This window comes from Petromyzon marinus, chromosome 33 (genome assembly GCF_048934315.1).
Source record: "Petromyzon marinus isolate PM22_M1 ecotype Great Lakes invasive population chromosome 33, UKy_Petmar_22M1.pri1.0, whole genome shotgun sequence".
Lineage (NCBI taxonomy): Eukaryota > Metazoa > Chordata > Hyperoartia > Petromyzontiformes > Petromyzontidae > Petromyzon > Petromyzon marinus.
In genome coordinates this window covers 11,912,675-11,928,929 of record NC_133699.1, presented here as the reverse complement: position 1 = coordinate 11,928,929, position 16,255 = coordinate 11,912,675, and the positions used below count along the sequence as shown (strand labels likewise).

At 47.5% G+C, this 16,255-nt stretch overlaps 1 protein-coding gene across 1 annotated transcript in view; it reads right to left on the bottom strand.

Annotated features, from left to right (window-relative positions):
* Positions 1-16,255, bottom strand: part of LOC116948470 (serine/threonine-protein phosphatase PP1-beta catalytic subunit-like) — a 49,175-nt gene that overhangs the window by 15,594 nt on the left and 17,326 nt on the right. Inside the window, exons 2-5 of the mRNA XM_032965166.2 lie at positions 8,889-9,020; positions 8,255-8,485; positions 5,305-5,409; positions 3,092-3,163 (exon numbers count right to left, since the gene is read on the bottom strand). Of these exons, the coding sequence (XP_032821057.1) occupies positions 3,092-3,163; positions 5,305-5,409; positions 8,255-8,485; positions 8,889-9,020 (540 nt within the window). The remainder of the gene's footprint in view (positions 1-3,091; positions 3,164-5,304; positions 5,410-8,254; positions 8,486-8,888; positions 9,021-16,255) is intronic.

The window sequence follows — 16,255 nt, the reverse complement described above, 5'->3', positions numbered from 1 at the left end:
GCGGCGTGCGCTGGCAGTGGGCATCTACTGAGGTTGGCACAGCACACGTGGGAGCAGCGTAGCAAGCACAACACCCCCTTTGCTGATGGTAACAAAATAAAGACCCCACGTCCGCAAAAGACAACAAGCTAAACGTCGCACCTTCCAGTGAGTCGGTTTGTGATCTATTTCTTGACGACGCGTGAACTAAAGAGCGCTTTGGTAAGGGGGCGATCTTCCGCAGAATTTCCACAGCGTCTGTTTACAGCGGGCGGCCAGCCTTGTACGGGCGGCCTTATTGGAGGGACTGCGTTGTGGATGTGAACCCTGGGGCACGAGAGCTGGATTCGGAGACGTGGCGGCGCTTGCGGACACGCGAGACAAAAACGGCGAGTCACCGGGAGGGCCGAGACACCGATGACCGAGACAGATAAAAAAAAGTTTATTTTTAAAGCGATTCGTTTACCTTTTCTCGTACTTCGCACACTACTATCGTGTTTTTTTATATTATTTATGTTATTTGTTTGTTGTTGCAACGTTCTGACCGACCCCTCTACTGGACATCTGTGAAAAAGAGCTTCATAGCACATCGGATTCCTCCAGTTATAAATATTCTGATTCGAGACGGCACTACGGGCAGAGCACCCATCACGCAGCTACAAATCCCCCGAGTTCAACAGCAGTTGTCCTAATAGATAGGCTCACCCCTGCCATAGGAATGTGGAATTTCCACCACTGGTTCATGGTTTTAAACGGGAAGGTGAGCACCGTCTCAAATGCTAATTTGAGCCGGAAGTAAAATGTTGACTTATTAAGCGATGATCGCAGCGATACCAAGCCGTTGTGTTAACGCGTCTCCTTTCGCAAAGAGATACGCTGGGGTAAATCGATACGACATTCCTCTCCAGGAGCTATTTATACGTTAAAATAAATATATAAAATATCAATTTAGTAGCACGAACCTCAAAAAGAGGTAAATAAATTAAATACAAAATTAAAATGACGCAAGTCGTAAAAAAATACCTTCAGTGTGTGTAATTGCCCCATAATTACGTTGCCAGATTGGCACGTTGTGCGGTTCGAGTTGCTGTGGTTTACGTAAACGTACCGGCCGGCTCTCGCAGTCTCAACACACAGACCCCTTCTAGCACACCTCAGTGTCACACATGCTAGTGTCACACATCCCAGTGTCACACATCCTAGTGTCACACATCCTGGTGTCACACATCCCGGTGTCACACATCCCGGTGTCACACATCCCAGTGTCACACATCCCAGTGTCACACATCCCAGTGTCACACATCCTAGTGTCACACATCCTAGTGTCACACATCCCAGTGTCACACATCCCAGTGTCACACATCCTAGTGTCACACATCCTAGTGTCACACATCCTAGTGTCACACATCCCAGTGTCACACATCCTAGTGTCACACATCCTAGTGTCACACATCCCAGTGTCACACATCCCGGTGTCACACATCCCAGTGTCACACATCCCAGTGTCACACATCCTAGTGTCACACATCCCAGTGTCACACAACCTAGTGCCACACATCCTAGTGTCACACATGCCAGTGTCACACATCCCAGTGTCACACATCCCAGTGTCACACATGCCAGTGTCACACATCCTAGTGTCACACATCCTAGTGTCACACATCCCAGTGTCACACATCCTAGTGTCACACATCCCAGTGTCACACATGCCAGTGTCACACATCCCAGTGTCACACATCCCAGTGTCACACATCCCGGTGTCACACATCCCAGTGTCACACATCCCAGTGTCACACATCCTAGTGTCACACATCCCAGTGTCACACAACCTAGTGCCACACATCCTAGTGTCACACATCCTAGTGTCACACATCCCAGTGTCACACATCCTAGTGTCACACATCCCAGTGTCACACATGCCAGTGTCACACATCCCAGTGTCACACATCCTAGTGTCACACATCCCAGTGTCACACATCCTAGTGTCACACATCCCAGTGTCACACATCCCAGTGTCACACATCCCAGTGTCACACATCCCAGTGTCACACATCCTAGTGTCACACATCCCAGTGTCACACATCCCAGTGTCACACATCCCAGTGTCACACATCCCAGTGTCTCACACCTCCTAGTGGCACCTCCTCGTGCCACACATCCTAGTGTCACACATCCCAGTGTCACACATCCTAGTGTCACACATCCTAGTGTCACACATCCCAGTGTCACATCTTTGTGTCATACATCCCAGTATCACACCTCCTAGTGGCACCTCCTCGTGCCACACATCTTAGTGTCACACATCCCAGTGTCACACATCCTAGTGTCACACATCCTAGTGTCGCACATCCCAGTGTCACATCTTTGTGTCATACATCCCAGTATCACACCTCCTAGTGGCACCTCCTCGTGTCACACATCCTAGTGTCACACATCCTAGTGTCACCTCTTTGTGTCATACATCCCAGTGTCACACCTCCTAGTGGCACCTCCTCGTGCCACACATCTAAGTGTCACACATCCTAGTGTCACCTTCTAATGGCACACGTCTGAGTGTCACACTTCGGTGTTATCTCCTAGTGTCACACATGCTCGTCTCACCTCCTAGTGGCGCCACGTTGTGTGCCACAATTCCCAAGTGGCACTGACTGGTAACACCAACTATTGGCACACCCGAACGTGATACACCTGAGCAGGTGTGACACTAGGAGGTGTTCTGATACAAAAAAACAAGAATCTGGCCAAGCGCGTGCGGAGTTGCATAGAAAACTTTCCTCCACCACTTGTCATTGTGGTCTCACTCCGCATCCCCAAAACCTGTCTTGTAACTTGAATCCATCCACATCATCCTTGTACACAACAGCATCAATAATCCCTCTTTAACACCGGCATTCACACATCTGCAACGGTAGATGCTCAGCTTGAGACCGAGTGGACTAATGAGAGATCCATACCCAAAGAAAACAATGGTCGCACACTGTCGGATGACCACGACGACAAAGATGATGATGATAAAGAGCGTGGACCAGGAACTTAACCTGGGTTCTCAACAACGGTGCTGGGTCACGTGGTTGGCGGTGAGTGGCGGTGAGTGGCGGTGAGTGGCGGTTACCGGTGTCGGGGACATCCGTGGGTCTCATGATACGGCGGATCTGCTCCATTGACTGCAGGTCCGGTGAGAGGCCTGCATGCAGCAGAATCAGAATATTTATTTATACTCGAGGAATCCGATGAGCAATAAAGCTCTTTTTCACAGGTGTCCAGTAAGGTGCATGGGGCAAGAACGCTACAACAACAAACAACAACACAACAGTCGTGCAAAGTACAGAAAAGGCAAACAAATCACCCAAAAACATTAAACTAAAACAAAACCCATCCCCATCCTACCAGGCCAAGCACACTGAGGTATTCACTTCTTTTTCAGAAGCGACACGGCCAGAAATGATAGCTCAACAAAGTGGATCATCACGTGTACATTTATAGCAGCAAAATCGTGTAAATAATCTCAGCGAAACCCGGGCCGGAGCACCCACACGCAAACACGCTCATGGTCAAAGACAGGCTGCTCAAGCACAAAGGAAAGTAGCAATCAGTCGACATACTAACGCTCGGGGCCACTTAAGACAATTACGGATGGATTACGGTGACAAAATCACCCGGCATGCACCCGATCCTGTCGCATCTCAGAAGCTAAGCAGAGTTTGAGCCTGGATAGTGCTTGGATGGGTGACCGTCATGCACAGTTCGTCATGGAGCTGTGGGGCTGCATTGTGGGCACCCAAGCGCAGTACAGCAAAATCCATTGTTGCACTGTACTTATATGCTCTCCACCTTCACCAACCCGCACTGACCAGCACAGTGAAGGATGGTTAAATAACACCCGTGACCCGCATGGTGTGGTGAGGTCCTCATCCAGCAGCGGATTGACGAGGGGCTGTACCTGTACATGTCAGGGCTGGCAGTACCACCAAGTGGAGGCCTTAAACATCACTCTTAGTGGTGCCACTAAGAGTAATGTTTACAGGAGGTCATGTGGGATCGATCCTAACCCTGCCACCTGTACATTTGGAATGTGCATGCTCTCCCCGCGGTCGCGTGGATTTTTCTCCGGGTACTCCAGTTTGTCCCTCCACACATTTAGTAACATGCGTTCGGAGCATTTGGCTGCTGTAAATTATTTCAGCGTGATAAGCCACTTTGCTGAGCTGCCATTTGCACCCAGGTCACTTCTGAAAAGAGAGCTGCATAGCTCAGTGAGCCTTCCCCGGTAAAAATAAAAATACTTTAGTGTTAGTTTATACAAGGCGTTTTCTTCATGCGCGGTGTGTTACTGGTTCATCACGCACACAGCTGTAAACATGCTTCTGGAGGTCGAGCATTGGCAGCTGTGCTGTGAATTCAACTTTATCATAAAGGATGACGCTGAGATGGTGTAAGAGCAGTCTGTGCAGGATGTGATTATAAACATAATCCACTCCATCACGACATTGAAGTCACAACTCAAAACAGATCTCTTTACACTTGCATACAATAAATAACTCACATCCACAACATGCCTCCATTGTTATATTATAAACAGCTGTAAAGAGTATATTGGCTTTCTCTCTCGCTGTACATAAATGTCTATGTTCATGGGTATTGATGTGATGGCACTTTGAGTGGAAGGTTTGTGGCAGAAAGGCACCACGTGTTTAAGCATTTTTTTTACTTGACTTGGCTAAGTTAAAGAGAAGACCTTACACCAGCTCTGGATACAGAAACTTTAAGAGTGGCCCGTTGAAGGACCTGTTGAATGTATAACCATCACCACCAGTCTTCTAAAATCTATTAAATAATGTTTACAAATGATAGCTCAAAGAAGGGGCTTACCGTGTGGAAATTTATAGCAGCCAAATACTCTCTAAACACGTGTTGTTCATACTCTGAACACGTGTTGTTCATACTCTGAACACGTGTTGTTCATTCTAAATGTGGAGGGAAGAAACCGGAGGACCCGGAGAAATATCCACGCGACCACGGGGAGAGAGAAAGAAAGACATGCAAACTCCAAATATACAGCAGCAGGCTTCAGGGCCGTGATCGAACCCACGCCCTCCTGCATACCGGGCGAGGTAGTTAACATCTCACCACCGCGGCGCTCCTCACCGCAGTCAGTGGTGAGGAGGCTGGAAAGCAGATACCGGAGCTTCGATGTTCACTTACAACAGTTGCGTGTGATCTAGCAGAGAGAAGGAAGCGATGGGCGAGGTACGATGCGGACCACAGTGACCTCTTCGACCCCTGACACACCTCGTGCAACCGCGATGGCACAGTGCAGGAACTCACCGCCATGGCAGCAGAAAATCTTTTCGTCAATGATGGCAGCGATAGGCAGGCAGTTGAAGCAGTCCGTGAACGTCTTCCAGAGCTTGATGTTAAAACGGCGCTTGCCTGTTGGTGGTGGTGGTGGTGGCGAGGGAGGGAGGGAGGCGGTGGTTTCAACAAAAAAAGCAGAGGGATTACAAGGCCAGAACCTGCAAAAGAGATGCGCTTGAGCTCACGCACACCACGCTCGCGTATTATGTCAATGTACACAGCTCACCACTATATATACACACACACAAAAATCCCCCATTTAGACTTACAGAATGCAGGGGGATTTGCTGTTGGCAAACACCTATTCATGCGGGTATGGTACATGAGAGTGAGGTGTTGCCAGGACCACACACCTGGCTGCCTTTCTCTCTGAAGGGTTGATATTGACACCACTCTATACTCATTTAAGGCTTAGTAAACCTAGGGGAAGCTCCATGACCGGTTTAGATATTTCCCACTGATGTTGGCCGTGAGCGGGAATAAAACTCCGCTGGATTCTTAGCGTTAACCACGACACTACCGCTTCCCAAAGATAAGATCCCCTGCATAGCCTGAAGAGGCTTTTGGGACAAGTGAATCGATTGGCGGTGACCTGGGTCACCATCGTGACCTGTGGGTGCCAAAACCTCCATAACTCCGAAACCAGAAGGCCTATGAAGACGGTAGATGTCACTGAGCCTGATACGCAACGACAAATATGGAATAAAAAAAAGCACGCAAAACACCCATAAAAAAGGGGGGCTGCTGGGGATTTGTGCGTGGCAACGGCTGCTTATTGCTTGTTTTGAAAGTACATCGGGATGCTGGTCCGGTCATTCCCCAGCACGTTCTGCTTCTTACGGGGGCGGCCACCCCCTTGTCTTTGGGAGCGAGACCACTTGGAGGCAATGGCGCAGCAGGCGCTCGCTTGGTACGGCCGGCGGTCACGGTCGGGCTGGCGGGATCGACATCGTCGTTGTCATCATCGCTCCCAGCGTCGCCCTCCGGCACGACAGGGTGGTAGTACCAGCGATGCTCCCAGAAAAAAACCTTAAACTATGCCCGGCCCACCAATATTTTGCGGTGACCCGGGCTACCGCCAATCGATTCAAATGCTAATTAGCGAGCACCTATGAAGGCTGGCACAGCAAACGAGGGGATGGGTGGCCAGCACCACACCCAGCCGCCTTTATTTCTCGAGTGACGATTTTTACACACATCACCGGTTACTCATTTGAGGCTGTGTCAGCCTAAGGGAGGGTCAGGACCGCTCCCCATGCACATACACACTCACCCACACAAACGAATACACAGACACATTGACACACACAAAAACATACAGGCAAACTCAAAAGCAAAGACACAAGCAAACGCAGACACAAGCACACATCCAAAGGTCCCCCGTATAGTGTGAACAGACTTTTGGGAAAAGTGCTGTTAGTGAGCACCTGTGAAAGCTGGAACGGCACACGAGAGGGTGGGTGGTCAAGACCATGCCAGGCCACCTTTGTCTCCCCAGTGGCGATGTTTTTGCACCAGGTACTTATTTTAGGCTGAGTCGACCTTGGGGAGGCCCAGGACGGGTTTAGATAATCGTCACTGGTGTTGGCAGTGAACAGGAATCAAACTTGGGTCTCTGGGATCCTAGTGCAGTGCGTTAACCACGACACTACCGCTCCTCGCGCATCGATACACACAAGCACACACACAAGCACACACACAAATTGCATGCAAGTGCAATAACCACAGCTAAATATATATTCATGTTTATGTAACTTAATTTTATCATGAATATCTTTTTTTTCCATTAATCTGCAAGAGACAATGTTTGCGGCCAAAATGTTATTTTATTAAACATAGTTGATCATCGATTATCCGGCTTCAAAACATTATCCGGCGGTCTCAGGCCAATTCGGCGGTCCCAGGCCGATCCGGCGATCGGTACTGTGTGCATGCCAAAAAAAGTAGGTAAGCTTGATTTCTATGTAAAATAGTATATACAGTGCATTATACACTACATACACGACTTATCAATGAAAATAATGCATTATATACATCACCCCATGCGGAGTCTTCGAGATTGGCGTGGTAAGTATGGTGCAGTCAATACAGTAACTTTTTGAAAGTATTTATTTATTTATGTCTATTTGTATGTTTATTTATGCCAATTTCAGATCGTAAACAAATTTCAAATTTGAAACACATACGCATCACCTTCAACATAACGTTATGCAACAATGTGCAAACATAATCTATTTTAAATAATGATCATGATGATGAAGTGATTATCCGGCATTTTTGAAAATCCAGTACCCCTTCCCCCAAAGCAGCCGGACAATCGATGATCTTCTATATTGATCACGTATGTCCACCGTTTTGATTTGGTGCAAACAGTTGTTTTTGATCCGAATTCTATTTGTTTCATTGTTCTGCCCGTTTGAACGTAATTTTTACGTAATTGTTTTTATCCTATTGCCATTTCGGTGACCCAGCTCACTTGCAAATGAGACTCTCCTGTCCTCACCCGGTTAAACAAAATAAGCTTGATACTTCGGGGCAGACGTACACACACAAAGACAAAGATCCCCCGTGTAGCCTTAACAGACTGTAGGGGCAAGTGCTGTTAGCGAGCACCTATGAAGGCCGGAACGGTACACGAGGGGGTGGGTGGCCAGCACCACGCCCGACCGCCTTTGTCTCCCTAGTGGCAATGTTTACACACCGCACCAGTTACTCATTTGAGGCTGAGTCGACCTAGGGGAGGCCCGGGACCGGTTCAGATAATCGTCACTGGTGACGGGAATCGAACCCGGGTCGCCAGGTTCATAGCGCAGCGCAGCGCTAACCGCTACACTACCGCTCCCCACACACACACGCGCACGTGGACACACGCACGCACGTGGACACACGCACGCACGTGCGCATGCACGCGACCGCTCACACTCGTCGTAGAAGCCGTAGATGCGGTTGATGCTCGCGCACTCGTGGTTCCCGCGCAGCAGGAAGAAGTTCTCGGGGTACTTGATCTTGTAAGCGAGTAGCAGGCAGATGGTCTCCAGCGACTGCTTGCCACGGTCCACGTAGTCGCCCAGGAAGAGGTAGTTGCTCTCGGGAGGGAATCCGCCGTACTCGAACAGGCGCAGGAGGTCGTAGTACTGTCCGTGGATGTCGCCTGCACAAGCGAGCGCAACACATACGTACGGGCGTGCGTTCAAAAGTCGAAGCGCGCTACGTGGGTTGTGTGTGTGGGGGGAGCGGTAGTGGAGTGGTTAGTGCTGGCAAACCCACCCCCTCGTGTGCCATGCCGGCCTTCATAGGTGCTCGCTAACAGCGCTCGCCCCAAGAGTCTGAAAAGAGGCTACACGGTGGATCTTTGTCTTTGTGGGCGTGCGCTTCATGTTTGTAAAACACAGCAGCTCCCGTACACCAGGCGAGGTCGTTAACGTCTCACCACCGTGGCACCCACCAATACGGTCACCATCAGCTGCAGCAGGGCCTGGCTTGCCACCCATCTGCCGGTGAAAAAAAGAAGTTGGCACAGCTTTTTGATGCCCCTGGCCCGCCGTGGAACTCACCGCATATCTTTAGCGGCGCTTCCAGCTCGAGCAGAATGGGCTGAGAGAGGAAGATCTCACGAGACTTGATGCACAGCGCCCGCACCTCTGCCTCCGACATGTGCACCGTCTTGCCCGGTCGACTGCCCCTCACTGCGTACATTGAGGGGTGGGGGGGGAGGTGAGGCACAAAGAGGGGTCGATCAAGTGGTGAGATGTAATAACTACCTCGCATGGTATGCAGGAGGTCGTGGGTTTCATCCCGACCCTGACGCTTACATATTTGGAGTTTGCGGTGTCTCTCTCCACGTGGTCACGTGGATTTTTCTCCGGGTCCTGCGGTTTTTCCCTCCACATTTAGAATCAACGTCACGCGTTCAGAGTATTTGGCTGCTGCTATCAATTCCCACGTGATAAACCACTTCGTTGAGCTATCATTTATGATAGCCGGGTCGCTTCGGAAAAAAAGTTACGTAGCTCAGTGGGCCTTTACCTGGTAAAAAAAAATAAAAAAGCATTGTTTTTAAGGTGATTTTGTTAAACCACGTGAGCATTCAAGAGACCAGGACGAGTCTCATTTGCATGAGGAACCTGGGTCACCAACGTGACAAAATCAAAACAAATAACGCACAGCAATGAGTAATCCCAGTTGAGTAATTTGCAGGTTTTGTTTGTTAGTGCTGCTACCAGTTACAACGTGTGTTGTAACTGGTAATTGACCATCATCATCACATCATCATCAGTGAGATGAGACACATCATGAAGCTGGCCGGGTGGCTAGATCTGCAATGAGCTGAGAGATTATCATCGTCTTCATCATCATTACTGTTATGATAATCAGTCAGTCAATCCACTGCTGGATGAAATTGTCCCCAAGCCGCCGTCACCACCATCACCTTGCACCATATCACAATGCAACAATGCGCAATTATCATAATCGTCATCATCATTTATACCGCCCCTCCCATGCAGTACGTCTCCACTGTGAACGGGTCCTTAAAAACACTTTAAGTCAGTTGCGACCAAGTCCAATTCGCGATGTCCGCAACAATGCTGCAGGTTCTATGGAGAACAGCTTAAAAGAGTGAAACTAATAATTCAAATATGGGTTAAATGTAGTAATTAGGAGCTCGGTTGTAACGAAGACCGGAGGGCAATGTGATTCTTCAGGATCGGGATTGTGCGACCCCTGCCTTGACTTATTTGCATTTCCCATTCTCTTGCGCTGATGATCCACTGTTGATGATGGTAAATCGTCAGCATTCTCCCTCGTATGTGTAAAATGAAAGAGAAGCCACAGTCGTGGAATTGTGGCCAAGCAACCCGAATCTTCGGAACGTTCAGTAAACCACTGTCGTCTGCGGCTCCTTCAACGGAGGAATGGAAAAAGTATAACAGATGTTAAAACTAGATTCGAAGTTTTCGTGACTGCAGGAATTACTCTTTGGTTATTTCGGTAAAGTCACGTAACTTTACCGGAAGAACCAAAGAGGAATGTTAACTACCTTGCCTGGTATACATGAGGTTGTGGGTTCGATCCTGACGCTGACCCTGACACCTGTATATTTGAAGTTTGCATGATCTCTCCGTGGTCGTGTGGATTTTTCCTCGGGTCCTCCGGTTTTTCCCTCCACATTTAGAAACATGCATTCATGTCGACATGATAAGCCACTTTGTTTGAAATATAATTTGTGGCCAGGTCGCTTCTGAACTGAAAAAGAGCTATATAGCTAAGTAGGCCTTACCTTGAATTGTATTTATTTTAATATTTATTTAATTTTATTTAGTTTAATAGTTTCCTGAAACCCTCTCGTGGCTAACAGATCTCGACACTGGCATTTATCTCCTGAACATATTGCCGTCATACGCAATAATAGAATAGGTAATTAAAAATATAAACAGTATTCAGACATTATGCATATGCCATAAATATTGCCTTTGTCCTCATTATGATGATCATCATCATCACCATCAGCCATGATCGATCCACTGCTAGGTAAATGCCGGTGGTCCAACAGAATTACGGCAAACATGGACACATTTAGAGGGCACCCCAAAGCGCACGAGCCAGCTGGGTTTAGGAACGTTTTCTACGGTCGACTTGGTACAAGCTATAAATCAGCTTCCGCCTCTTCCTAGCATGGCAGAAAGGGCCTCAACAACCCGTCGGCGAGTTTACAAGTTTAAGGTAAAACATTATTTCGGGTTGTGTAGAATTGTTTGGAGAGCGGACGATGCCACGTACGTTGCCGAAACGAGGGCAAAGTGTTTACACTGAAGCCGGATCCAGTCACTGGTGTTCAAAAGCAGAACCAACGGACTTTAAAAAAGAGCCGGCCAGCTGGCTCAGCGGTAGCGTGAGAGGAACCCAATCGCAAGGCTGCGAGTTCCAATTTTGAGCGGGGGGTTAACCCGCCCAATCATCTCTTCGAGATCAATAGTAAAATAAAAAATTAACACCACTTTGTGGAGACGTAAATAGTGGTTTTGTGTGTGCCGTTGATACACTTCTCCCTGTTGTAGCAATGTAAAAAATCAACCACTGGTGCAGGGCTGTAAACGGGAAATGAGCACCGCCTCCACAACGCTTAGGCGAAAGGGAAATCGCTTTGACTTTAAACGTTAGAGCAATCTGGCAAATGTGCACCAGCTTCAGATGTAATGAGAATGATCAGTGAGAGAATAAGCCTCATGAGGCTGTACGGCAACTACCAAGAGTGTCACAGTGCTGCTGGACATTTGGGCAAATCGTCAATTAAAAAAATCGCGTCACAGTAACCGAATAACATGTGTGCAATCAGCACTTTCCCAAGAACTCTATGTTCCAGTGAAGTTCTCCTCGTGCAGGGAACACCATTAGCAAATCGTATAGGGGCGCCACGGTGGCGAGATGTCATCCGCCTTGTCTGGCATGCACGAGGTCGTGGGTTCCATCCCGACTGCAGAAGCCTGCTGCTGTATATTTGGAGTTTGTGTGCCTCTCTCCCCATCGTCGAGTCAATTTTTCTCCGGGTCCTCCAGTTTTTTCCCTCCACATTTCGATGGCCCAGTTTATTGAGCTATCTTTTGTGGCCTGGTCGCTTCTGAAAAAAGAGCTATATAGCTCAGTGGGCCTTACCTGGTAAAATAAAAAAATAGTTTATAGTTTTATAGTTTCTCCAGGCCTATCCTTGAAAATGCATTCTCAAACCAATACAGTTACCCACGGATAATGCAGACGCTTATATGGATAAACACGACTAACAGGTATAGCTTCAGCGCATCCCCGGTGACTCTTCATACCCATATAAAGCAGAGGTCTCATAATCCGCATTGATAGGGGAGGATAATCCCGCGGCGCACCGCGGAAGTTTCACCAAAACAATCCACAAGAAGGACGTCCGTGCCAATTGCGGTACCGCCGATTACAGGGGGAAAGAGCCGAGAGATTAGTCTGCGAAAAAAAAACTTTTCAGAGAACAGAAGCGAGGCGTGTGACGAGCGGCTGTGAGGATATCTGAGACCAAAGTCTGCCATATGAGGGCTCTAGCTATACTCTTTGGTTCTATTTGGTAAAGTCACGTAGGTAAAAAATAAAACGTGACTTTACCGAATAGAACCAAAGAGTATGGATCCTTGCAGTCACGAAAGCTTCAAATCTAGAAAGGCTCTAGCTATGTTCAACGATTATTTTTGTTTGCATGTACGTACAGTTGAACTTCTTTCGCACCGTACGTAGCCAACCGTTCTAATCGTTCATATTCAAGCCCTACAAATAAAACCGCTAAATTATTTATACTGAACAAATCAAAGCAGCAACAGCCAGTCTGTGCTGATGCAAAGCATAAAACAAGAAAAAAATGCAAAATTAAATAAAAACATTACCTCCACGTTTCTCTGCAGCTCCACTCTGCAGCTCTGGGTTGACCCCCACAACCTTTGACAGGTGGTGAGGTTTTTTTTGCGGTCCACGAAGTGTTCTAAATCCTCCGGCAGCGTGCCGGCGGATCGCAGGGGACAGTCGTGAAGCACCGATAGCCCGCAGACTACGGGGATTCGTCGATCGCAGCACATTTTTTTTGGGGAGTTCTGATGAACTTTAATAGGGAACAAAAATATCTATTCGTGTAAAATGGAACGGTTTTCCGCGACCTGACTGCGGGGTGCGGGTAAGAGTCTGTCCGCCGTTTTTTTTAAATCTTTGTGGTGACCTGTGTGTGGTTGCTTTGTTATAGTATTTGTAATCAGGTGAGAATCCACTGATACTGATTACTGCTCTGGTAAAGTGTGACTTTGAGGGTAGAAAGGGCAGGTTACATTTTATGAAGCGTTCCATTGTTAAAAAAATTACCAGTGATGGAAATCTTAGTTTTTAAGATACAACCTTGGAACACAAGAGGCTAGAATGGGCTATTTCTTAGTGATCTATGATATCACTAATTCTTTCATGTCCACCACCCAGCAGAGAGCCCACTTTGTATGGAGATACAGGTAAACCTCGGCTAGCCAGATTCTGCATACTGTATAGCTGACAGCACACACACACACACGCTGATCTATACAGAACACACAAAGATCCCCTGTATAGCTTTAACAGACTGTAGGAACAAGTGCTGTTAGTGAGCACCTATGAAGGCCGGCACGGCACACGAGGGGGTGGGTGGCCAGCACCACACCCGGCCGCCTTTGTCTCCCCAGTGGCGACGTTTACACAAAGCACCAGGTACTCGTTTGAGGCTGAGTCCACCTAGATGAGGGCCCAGGACCAGTTCAGATAACCTTCAATAATGTTGGCCGTGAGCGAGAATTGAACTCGCGTCTACGGGTTCGTAGTGTGGTGCGCTAACCGCTACGCTACCGCATCCCCACAGCACACACACACACATTCGGTATTTGCTATGGCTTGGTCTGTACAGAACACACAAGTACACTACACACATATTCATATATCCATGGTCGCTGTTGTTGTAATGGCGGTTGGCTGGACCTTTCAGCTGGCCAGAGCAGGGCTCTTCCACTCACATTATTCCAGTTACCTGAGGCTTCGCTGTTATTTGACTTTGCCTTCGCTTGACTTCTCATCTGAGATGCATCAGAGCCGCTAATCCACACTGGGCAAGCCCAGAGCCACACACAGAATTTCCACATTCTCTTTATCGCTCTCACCTGCTTATCGAGGTCATCCAGATATTGACAGCACAGCCACTGCTGAATCTCCACAAAGCAGCACTTGTTTCGATGATGGGTTTCCCCCGATCGGATTTAAACCTTGCGTGATTCTGAGTGAGAGCCGAGTGCTCTGCCTCAGTGCCGGATTAGCGATAGCGCCCCCACAGAAACTACCGTGTGCCTCTTCATCTTCTGGGTTCTTTCGGTAAAGTCACGTAGAATGGGAATAAAATAATAAAAATAATAATAACAGAATAAAATTCTCACGACGTTTCGGCCACAACACAAGTAGCCTTCCTCAGGTGAAGAAACAGGACTGTCCAGAAGACAGTGCTTGAGTGAACACTGCCAAGCATGGACCGCGTCTTTTAAGCTGTGTGGGAGGAACAGAGCGCCTTGACAAAGGAGTTTACATATAACTTAGCATGTAACTGGGGGATTAGCATGATGTTAGTATGAGGGATTAGCACCACGGAGAGCGACGAGCTATGTTCAGACGGACGAGGGGAGGGGGGAGAGCAGTTTACATATAAATTAGCATGTAACTGGGGGACTAGCATAATGTTGGTGTGAGGGATTTGCAGTAGTTTGCATATCAACAATAACACCACGGAGAACGACGAGCTTGTGTTCAGACGGATGAGTCCATCTATGTTTGGAACGGAGGAGGGGGGAGAGGAGGAAACAGCCAAGGTGCGCTGCTCTGCCCTGTGTTGCATTATAACTATGTTATAAACTGGAGTACTATACATTACAATATTATACCTTCCAATCTAAACTACATTGTATAATATCGTATCCATAGACAAATCCCACCCTTGGATTATACAATGCGTTACTATACACTACCCTATACTTTAGACTATCAAATATTAGACTTGTAGTATTACACTAAGTATTATTCTATTAACCCTACTGTATACCACACTGCTGTATATTCACTATACAATTACGGTACTATATATTGCCTTATGAATTATGTTAAAGATTTCTAGATTTGAAGCTTTCGTGACTGCAAGAATCCATACTCTTTGGTTCTATTCGGTAAAGTCACGTGACTTTACCGAATAGAACCAAAGAGTATGTTCAACATCACACTGTTATACTATTTATTATTATACAAATGCTATAAACTATACTATTGACCGTCGTGTGATAGGTACTAATAGGCAGTGCCAGCGAATGGACTGCGGTCTGAGAGTCACCGTAAAATACAATCAATCAAGAACCGAAATGGTTTATAACGTCTTTCCAATGGTTACTAAACTAGAATCCATCTTCTCGGTTGAAATTGTCTCTGTGTTTGTATATGTGGATAGCCTCATGAACGAATCTCTCATGGTAGCCGGATGGCTTGCAGAGAACCTCTGTCTTGGAGAAGTGTGCCTCTTAACTGGAATCGAACCTTCACCCTATAATCTGGGATGAGTCAATTCGGGTCAATTTTGTTGTGGTTGATCACTCGGGCTACTTTAAACTAAACTTTGTTTTATTTTACCAGGTAAGACCCACTGAGCTGTATGGCTCTTTTTCAGAGACGAACTGGCCACAAATTACCGTATAACCCAATGAAGTGGCTTATCACGTGGAAATGTATGTCAGCCAAATGCCCTAAATGCATGTTTCCAAATGTGGAGGGAAAAACCAGAGGGCCCGGAGAAAGACCCACACGACCATGGGGAAAACATGCAAACTCAAAATATACAACAGGCGTCAGGGTCAGGATCAAACCCACGACCTCTTGCATACCAGGCGAGATAGTTAACATCTCCTAGCCACTGCGGATCAAGGTGGCGGCTGCCACCACAGCCGCCTCCTGGAGGTGGTAAATCCTCACGAGCCACGGCCAGCATGACAGCATCGAGGGAGAAAAGACCCTGGCTTGCCAGCAAAATGCAGTACAGCAAGTTGCGGACTAATATCATCTGTCCCTTCTTATGGGATAGTGTTTATAGTGTTTTCCCTGCACAAGCGTTGGTTTTCTCCAGGTGCCCCGGTTTCCCCCCCTCCCCCACATGTATCTCTGAAGATTCTGATTCTGTGTATTCACTAATTGGCTGAAAACATCCTTATATACCGAGAGCTGAAGAGCAGCTGTTGGTAACGGCTCGCTGCTTTGCAGCCTTCCATCTCGCCTGTGCTTCCTCGGCGATTGTGAGATGCATTTTCCGTGAACGCCGCTATCTCAAACTAATCTATATTTTTATTTGTATTATTATATGATGCTGACGACATCACCA